Source organism: Haliaeetus leucocephalus, unplaced genomic scaffold (genome assembly GCF_000737465.1).
Source record: "Haliaeetus leucocephalus isolate CR32 unplaced genomic scaffold, Haliaeetus_leucocephalus-4.0 Scaffold840, whole genome shotgun sequence".
In the NCBI taxonomy this organism is placed as follows: domain Eukaryota; kingdom Metazoa; phylum Chordata; class Aves; order Accipitriformes; family Accipitridae; genus Haliaeetus; species Haliaeetus leucocephalus.
The window spans coordinates 3302970-3312663 of record NW_010973276.1 but is presented as its reverse complement, the minus strand read 5'-3'; the positions used below and the strand labels follow the sequence as shown (position 1 = coordinate 3312663).

The window sequence follows — 9694 nt, the reverse complement described above, 5'->3', positions numbered from 1 at the left end:
ATTAACTTCATAAAGAGTAAGGTGGAAAATTCAACCGACTGTAAAGAAGGGGCTGCTGGCTGTCCCCAGCAGCACCCTGCCTGCCACCTCACCACATCCCGTTGTGTAATCTCCGCACCAGCTCTGCCGGCACAGCAGCACCCTGCCTGACCATCACCCAGCCCCGAGAATGCCCGGGGTGAGTTCACCCCTTGCATTGACCCCTGCACCGCGGCACCGCCCCGCACCAGGGTCCCCTTGCCGGCACCCTCCGGTGCAGCCGAACCATCCCCAGCCCCTCCTCGCCCTCACGGCAGTGTCTCTGAGCGGGGTGCTCAGGGCACCTTTTGCTGCTCCTCCCTAGCAAGAAAGAGCAGGGTGCCAGAGCAGCGATGGGAGCGGACGATGGGGAAAGCCCACATGCTCGGTTTGCAAAGCACCCTCTCGTTTGGCCCACGCTCTCCTGCCGTCCCCCACCCCAAATGCCACCCCATGGACACCAACCTGCGATCGATCGATCGGTGCTGGCTGCATGGGCAGGGTCGTCATAGCAACTCTGCCAAACTCCCGCGCGAAGGGTTATGGGAGAGCTGCCGGAGAGCCGGAGGACCGAGCGGCTGCGGGCAAGAGGGATGCTGGTGGGACGGGGGCTCGCCCTGCGCGCTCCACGGTGAGCACGAGGGATGGAGCCGGAGCCGGGCTCTTCCGTGGAGCTGCCGAGCACACGCTGCTCTGTGAAGCTACGTGTCTTTGAGTTAAGGATTATCCAACAGAATATAAAATGCTGATAAGCAAAGAGTGTTTCACCTCTGGTTGGTTTTTTTTACATGCGCAGCAGCAGAAGGCTGGAAATGAAAGCACTGATTACGGTGCTGATGGGTGACAAATAAATCAGCCTTGCAAATATCAGAAGAAAAAGGAGAAACCCCCTGAAAATGCACGTCAGAGGTCTTAAAAGAGAAATCTGAATAATCCTGAATAATCCCTCACCCATTATGTTTCTTCTGCAGACACAATGAGCAGGGATTGCCATTATGTTCCTGTGGGTGTCTGTGATAATCTTCTCTAACGGGTACTTAACTGTGCACATTTCAAGCATAAAACCAAAGTTCTTGTCTTACTCCCATGAGCCAAATGCATTTGTTTATTCTCATCCTTTAAGCACATTTTTTGTGCACAGCACTGCAGGCTGGGTGGTAAACATTTCGAGGTAGGTGAGGAACCTTGGGTTGAAAAAAAGCACCTGCCTCTGCAGAGGTGAGATACAGCTCGGTCTTCCCTGATGGGTGTTCATTTGCCATCTTCCATGTTCGCAGCATTGAAGGTGGCTTAAATGCTGCATCCATGCTTGGGTAGACAGAGGGTGTGCATGAGGGGGTGGTGACTGCCGGGGTAAACGTCCAATTTTCGACTGCAAGCAGGGAAGGATCTTTCAGGTTTGATGGTGAGTAACAGTGAGTATCAGGGAATATAGTAAATAGTGAAACAGTAAAGCTGTTTCACCCAGAACTGCCTCTGCTGCAGTCAGTATGGGCAGGGGAAGAAAAACACCTTCTCCCTGGACTTATTCCAAGTGTGAGTGTGACTGAAGGCGAATATTCCATTTCCCATGCCATGCGTGAGACTCATGGAGTGGGAGGAGACAACGCCGCTACCTGGGAATCAGAGGGAGAAGGAAAATGAACCGGGGGGAGGGAAGAGCTGCTCCACACCCAACCTGCAAGCTGGCATGGAAATGGTGGAGAGAGATCTGTACTACAGGAAAATACAAACACGGAATTCCTGGTACTGAATTAGATGAATTGGGATGACGGCAGCCGCTGGTGAGCAGGTCCCAGCACCTCTCTAGCTGCAGGGGATGCGCTGACCCAGGCGGGTGGCTCTGCATGTCCCTAAATCCAGAGATGTAGGAGAGGTGGAACTTACAGAGTCTCCCTTAAGCAGGAAAACCAGACAGAGAACTATGGAAGTTAACCAAGTTAGGAAATACTTATACAAGAGAAAATATTTCCTGTTATTAAAAATGAGATGAAGATGTTCAGGAAGGATTTATTCACACTCGTTCATGTAAAGGCATTCTGGTTTGGGGCAGAGCCTATGAATTACCAAAGACAATCGTTCCTGTGTTTTCCCGTGGCCAGTTGCATGGGGCTAGAGTGGGGGACGGGGTTTGTGGAGGAAATGAGAGAAACTCAGGAGGGAGAAGAAAAAATGCTTACTGCAGCCCAAAACCTACAGCCTTAAATTACAACCAGAAATAGCCCCTTCTGGAAAAGTATTAATTATTTTGAATATTTCAGCCCCTATATTGTACCACACTTAACTGGGAATTTGTCAATTAAAAATAATTAGCTAACTCAGACAGTTTCACTTGTTTATTTTTAAACACCACAGGTTGTTTGAGGTTTTTGAACTGCAAGTCCAAACTATGTATCACCTAACCACAGCTTTTGCTAAGCACAAGTTATATATACATTAGAAACTCAATATATATTTGAAACCATTTTAGATGCAATAAAGACTTCAAAAGGATTAAAATAATTCGGCAACAAGTTAAAATTCACAAATTGGGACCAAGAACTGCCCCGCAGCTGCCTCTGCAAAAGCCTCTATATCTGGATGAGATGGAAGGAAACACTTGGTGATGTCTCCATTTCTGGGTCGCTTATTTTAAATCCTTCTGCTCCAGGTCTCCATGTGTTTGTTATTTTACCTCCGTGATCCCAGAGTGGGTTATCAGCACTGGCTGCTTTTGCAGACCCTCCTGGCCCCACCAAGGCGGCTTCGCAGAGCCATTTATCTAGGAAGAGGCCATGCATGGTTCCCATCTACAGTTTTCTTAGTCCAGGTACAAATATCTGAATTATATTTTATTATTTTGTCACTCATTATTATAATTCTGTACCTTTTTGTACTACGAGAGTACAGAGTGGGTAAATGTAAGTGTACTCTTCTCACAAAAAAGGCAAAATTAGACCATCTTGAAGAGAAGGCGGTGATATTTGCAGCTTTACCAGAAAGTTCTTTTGACTCACTGAACTGAAATTTTACTTTAAAAATGTCATTCCACTACAAGAGAAGGAATCCCCTTAATAAATAAGAAGTGTGGATAATTTTTGTAAAGGGTGTCGGATATGTAGAATATGTAATTCAGCCAAAGTGTGAGGTATAAACCCGAAATGACCCAGAAGTGCCCCAACCAAACCCTTTTCTTCTCCCAAGGGCAGTCATTTCAAGAGACAACATTGAGGCCACTATGAAAAGTAGGGTCAAAATCCAGGTTACGATGGACTAGGAGGAGAACTTGTTTTTTCCTTGATGCAATTCCCCTTGTTCTGGCCTTTCCAGCCGAAATTTGTTCCCAAATCTCCTTCTTGGCTTTTTTTTTTTTCTTTTTAAATAGTTTTTTCTTTTTACTCTCACAGACATTGGTCACTGCCACTGAGGAGCACCAGCAAAGCCTCTTCCACCGGGGAGTGACGGGGTTTCAGTTCTGTTGCTGTTCATACGGTTGTTGCTTCAGTTGCCTGGCATTTGATTAAACCTTACATTTATTAAGTCTGAAAGGAAGCTGTTAAATCGGTCAGTGTAAATTATGCTTTAACTTAGCCCATTATGCTGCCAATACAATTTGTTGCAACGGACTTTTAGCTCTCCACTTTCTTCCAGTTCGGACATACCAAAGAGCTAACTAAGCAAAGGGACGATGCGTGAGGAAAACGCCCGGAAACATGCCATTTGTGGAGCAAGGTCCCATGACATGGGATGCGCCTTGATTTTTTTCAGTTTAGGGAGTAAGATTTTTTTTTAATTAAATAAAGCCAAAGGACCTCAGTATTCTACATCTGAAACCAATCATTTTTGCAATGAAAGGAGACAGCTGCTCTGAGCTGAGTTTGCTCTCACAAAGCTTGGGGAATCACCCAAGTGAAATGCCCAAACCAACCGAAAACTGTCAGAATCAATAATTTAAGTTTATTCTGGGAACTTTGTAGAATAAATAGAGAAAAAAAATTAGAGAAACATATGTTGAATTTCTTTAAAGGTGAAGAATGTGACAACAACATACTGTGGAAGTAGGATGCTCAGATGTGTGTTTTATTGCTGCTATATTCAAAAGAAAAGCCAGAGGAAGTGGTGGGAGGGTCTTGGACTCCGACCAAGCGTGTGTCGGGTTTAGCCGGATGAGCAGAGAGTGGGTGCAGTGCTGAAGGAGCTTCCCCACTGCTCTGTTTTTAAGAATTATTATTAGCACGATTTAGGAGGGATTGAAGTGAAAGGTTTGAGATGTAAACTTCACTGGCTGACTTCGGCTTAAGAGGCAGCCTTGTGGGAAAGCGTTTCTTTAGAACTCTTCCCTCCTTTTTGCTGGGAGCAGCTCTCTCAAGATAAAAAACATGTTGGTTTTACATCAAAACAACCTAAAGTAAGAACCCTAGGTTAGCTGACATGTTCAAGTGCTTACATATTCATGTAAAGTGAAATGTTGAAGTCCTTGAAGCTGATGCTTATGACATCCTCTCCCCAGGAATATCTTTTGCCACAGATTTACAGCTAATTGTCTCTACTTAACTATCTGCAACAGGACTGTTCAAACATAGGCTTCTGTTGTTAATTAGCGAAGTAACCGAAAGCTGAGAATTATTTACTGCACAACTGTAGAGTGCTTTGCAGGGATACTGTTTTAAAACAGGCAGATCACAGTAGGAAGATGGCAGCAGATAAATTTGGCCATACTAGAGCTAATGCGTCACTGCAAGTCCTTAACTGAGGAATTAATCCAGATTACAAAATGAATCAGCAGTACCAACCTCCAGTTGAAATATGTGCAAAGTATTTTATTTATCATGGCTTACTGTCACCTGATGTTAGAATAGGGACTTACCCACATTTATATTTTGTCCTTTTCAAGTTTGCACTGTGCTGGAAAGAATTGGTATTTCTAGGACAGGGGAAAAACATCTAAGGAAACAGCCTCAATTATCTTAAGAGAAAAGAATGAATGGAATCTGCTTTCAGAAATAGTCTGGAGGGTGAAGGAAAGGAGCTCACATGTGACTGCACATATATAACTACATGTGCTCGAACAAAATTTAACGTCAGAAGAACAAGCAGTCACAATTTTGCTGTGATCCTTAACTTGATTTATTAACTCAATTTCTTTGATACGTTTTCTGGCAGTGAATGGTTGATGAGGTGGGATTAATTAAGGTAAAGGCAAACCAGAGATTTCAAATATGTAGATTTGCTGTGCAAAGGCCTTAGAAGATCTCTGGCAGCACAAGCCAGCCATTCAAAAGCTGGAAGGTTAGATTTGCAAGATACCTAAAAAAATGTTGTTAAAATATTCAAATTCAGAGGAAAGGCACCATTCGTCATGTGTTGACACAAGTGAAAGACATATTTTTATAGCCTTAAATCCAGAGCAGCTGTCTCCTCCAGAAATTCAGAGTGATACAGTGATGCTGGGAAACGGGGAAGGAGCCCTCACAAGCCTCCTCCCGGCCAGCCTGCTGCTGGGGGCAGGACAGAGAAGACCAACTGACCAACTTCATGCCCAAAAGCAGATGAAGAAGGAAGAGCCTGTGCAATGCTCTTGGCCTAGGTAACACGGGTACGACAGTGCAGTGCTGTTGCATGAAGGCATTGGAGTCTTTCTGTACATTTTAACTTTTGGGGTAAGTTGTGTTTAAGGCACCTACTTCAAGGAAGCCAGGAACCCTCTTTTAAGAAGCCTCTCACTGCTTAAACCTGCACAGCAGCATTTCTTGCCTCTGTAGAATAGTAAACTGAATCAAAATCTCATCTAAACTGTGGGATCAGAGGGAGGGATGGGGATGCAGCCAGACAAGGCAACTGCCCAGGTTTTGTTTGCTATGGTGGGTAGGGAGGCATCCTTGAAATTGAATATGACAACTGTACGTGACTGGGTTAATTAGCTGTTGACCAAAGAGCATATGTGGTTTGTTTAGCAGGCTGTGAGGAAAGATATGCAGAAAGAACAGAGGAGGCTCTCCTGAGATAAACCAGGCTCCAGAAAACAAGGCAGGGCTGTGAGAGCCCCATCCTGGGGTGTGCGCTTGGAGGAATTTACCCCGCGCTCCAGCTGAGCCGCAGAACCTGCTCCAGTGCCGGGCAGGACAGGCAAAGTGTGGGAAGCCCCAAGTGCCGGCTGCTCAGAGCCCCTCTCGCCATCCGGGGCCGAGGGGTGGGAAGCTGCCAGAGCTTTTCAGGGCTCCTAAAATTCCCTCTCTAAATCCTTTATCCAGCTGCTAAAAGAACTTGCACTCCTGTAATAGTCCAGTAAGGTCTTTGATTGTCCACTGGGTGCAATGGGTGCAGATCCTTAGGGGTACATTTTAGTCAGACAGAAAAAAATGAAACCTCAAGGTATATTATTCCTATATATCTTTTCATAATGAGGGAATTTTAACTATATTTTTCCCCCAAGATAAACATTTAATCCAGACAGGACATGTAATGCGCAAAGACTGGATTTATAAAATGTCTTTTCTGTAGGAGTTGCTCTTAGAGGCAGAGACGGACACTGGCCAGCAAAGCCTTACCAGACACAACCCCTGCTGCCCTTCCAGCTGTCCCTCCCCTGTGTCCCCAGCTTCAGGAGCAGGAAGAGCTGACTTAGGTCTACAGTTTTCCACAGGTATCTCTGGGAAGCCTTTCCAGATTAGTGCACATCCTCTTAATTTTTGCAGGATCCATATTAAGGAGGCCACCAATTTGAAAACTCAGTGCAAAGTTAAATGGATGAACATTTATAAAGATGTTTTGACTCTCTTCCTTCAAGAAATCAAGTTTTGGAGCATGCTTTAGTTGTTGTAGAAATAAAAATTGCAAAAAGCCTGAAAACTGCAAGAGAAGTTGATAGTTAAATAAAATGAATGCCAAGAACGTGGATATGGAAGCTTAAGTTACTCAGGACCATAGACTGTGATATATATTATGTGATTTTTTTATTTTATGACTCCTAACTCAGAAATTAGAGTACTTTTAAAAGTGACAGATCTAATTAAAATCTGCAGTTTCCATTCTTAGCAAGTAAAATTATATCCACTATAATAAACAAATTCTCTAGTTCTAGTTTAAAAAAACCCAAACCACTGTTATCTTACCTTGCTTTGGTTTTATTCACAAAGATGTGATTGAAATAATGAGATTATATGAACAGCTATAATCTCCCAGGAGGTGGAAAGAGATTACAGGTAATTCTGAAATCTTTTGTAACAGCACAACATTAAATACTGCTAGAACCAGCTGTATGGCCAGTCGTGCTACACTCACATTATTTGTGTTTAATGAAATTCTTTTGTGTTTCTGTTTTAAAGAAAATACAGATCTCTTGAATGAATATTAATAATTAGCATGTCTTAGTTAGAAGACTTTGCAAGAAATCTTTTGAGGCTATAATTATATACAGCCTCAATAGGCATAAGAATTGTTCCTTGTCAAGAGGTGTAGGGAAGAGGTAGGAAAGCTTTGAATAAAGGTCTGGTGATCCCTCCGTGCGAGGCTGTTCCCAGGGCCAGCATGGCTCTGGGTGGGAAATGCACAACATTTCCTGCCTTTGTACGCACAGCACCTGCAGAAACACAGACTGCGGCCCTAACGAACATGTTGTGAGGCTGAAAAGTTATGGCCCAGGGCAAATATCCACGAGTGATATTAGGAGCTTTCTTCTGTTCTTTTGAGGCTTATATCTCAGGAGTGAAATGAAGAGTTTTAAGGTTTATTTACAATTAAGACGTATTCTCTAAGTACCTCTTCGTGAATGTTAGGATTGACACAAGCAGTCCTACAAATGTTGAAGTGTTTTTACTTAAATGTTTTTACTTAAAGGAAATAAGGGTGACATCCACAGAACCACCTGCTTTTAAGCTGACCATTCCTGCTAGCAGCGCAGACCAGGATGTTTGCTCTGGCCACGTGCAAAACACAGGTGAGGCTCAAACCTGCAACCAACAGCAGCAGTCCCCTAGCTTTTTAGTCAGATCAACTGACATCTGTCAATCTCCTTGAGCACCTCGTGACCCCCCGAGCACACTGGCACCCTCCAGTCTGGATCCACTCAGGTCTGCAGGAGGGTGTCAGCACCTCAGCTTCCCCTGAGCAGGAAGGGGTAAGTTATAGCTGCATTTTTTTAGGGCTTGCTCTGCTCATTACATCACACACGCAGAGCGTGCTCCATTCAAAGACTGATGTAATGAGCAGAGCAAGCCCTAAATAAATGCAGCTACATCTTAGGGGTGGCTCTGTGATAAACTGAGCTGAGACGACAGAGTAACTGCAAAGGTGGAGGGATTATTTTCACATGGGAAGGGAAAATAATTTTGCTGGTAGGGACTACTCCAACCTTGTGGTGAACTGGAAAGTTTCAGCATGTATCCAGCGCAGAATTAAAGCTGTCACCCAAGATGTGACTCTTTCTCTGTAATCCAAAATCCTGCAGGCTTCCTGTAACATAAGGTCCCGTCACACAGGATTGTAGATAAATGCTAGAATCCAGGGAAAATTTAACACAGACATAACACACTCCTGCGACATTTATACTACGTTTATTAGTTTATTATTCTACTTCAAGATTATCAAGGCCTGCCACAATACATGTTTGATCTCTGGACAATCACAGACCTCACTGGAGGAGCTGAAAGGACAGTGCAACGTCCCTGTGGTTGGTGGCTCTTAAATCAGCAGAAATCCACAATCACTGCAAGTTCTGAGCAGGTTTCTCTGGAAACCGAGCACAGAGGCAGGCAGCAGGTCATCGACTGCATTTCAGGTGTCCACCCACACATGTATGAAAAGAACACACAAAAAGGGCATGAAACGAGCAGACAGCACTAATACAGACCTCGAAAAGGACCAGGGACAGCAAGCACACTGAGGAGGGTCTCTAGACCATACGTTTTCGGTTGTTTGTGCCAAACCCAAGGAAACGGGATCCTACAGATACTCTTTGTGAAAAGACAGCATTGCACTCAAGTTTTTACTTTAGCTTCAGTCCTCCTCATTGTACCTCTTCTTTTTAATTGCTTCCTTTTTCCTTCCACTTTGCCCATTTCCACCCTTTTGCAACAAACCCACATCCCAAGAAGCCCAGTACCGACGTTCACAGCCTTTGCACCTCCCGTGCATCACCCCCCTGCCCTGTACCTTACTCTCAGCCTGAGCTACCTGGACCAGGGCTGCCCACTATTGCACTTGTACAGCCCAGAGGCCACCAGGCCCGGCTCCCGGTTTGCCAGTCCTTGCCGCCAAGCGGGTTATTATTATTATAGGAACAAAAAAGATGAGGCATCGTCTCGTCATTTTGTCTTTCTGATAGTAACGACCCGCCGCGCCCTGGCCCCAGGCAAGCTGCCGGGCTGGGTCCGCCTCAGCCCAGGTGTGTGGTCGCCTCAGCCAGCAGGTCCCTCTGAGGGGACCGTCCCCGCGGCACGGCGGCTCCGCCGGCGCCACACGGAGGGTTTTATCTCCACCCTCAGCCCCACCGGGCGCTTCAGGCGCTGCCACAACACGAAGGGACCCGGGAGAAAGAGCGGGGGGACCCCACGGGGGTGACCGGGGCCGGCAGAGACCGCGGGGACGGCCGCTGAGGAGAAGCCCCCGCCTCAGTCAGGACGGGAGGACAGGACACGACGGGGCGGGGCGGGGCGGGGCGGCGGGTGGCGCGCGCCACCACGGCGCCGGGCCCAGCCCC

General features: G+C 45.7%; 1 protein-coding gene across 1 annotated transcript in view; it reads left to right on the top strand.

Moving 5' to 3' along the window:
* The first annotated feature begins 511 nt into the window (after positions 1 to 511).
* Positions 512 to 9694, top strand: part of TMEM120B (transmembrane protein 120B) — a 23596-nt gene continuing 14413 nt past the window's right edge. Inside the window, exon 1 of the mRNA XM_010582280.1 lies at positions 512 to 649. Within this exon, the coding sequence (XP_010580582.1) occupies positions 512 to 649 (138 nt within the window). The remainder of the gene's footprint in view (positions 650 to 9694) is intronic.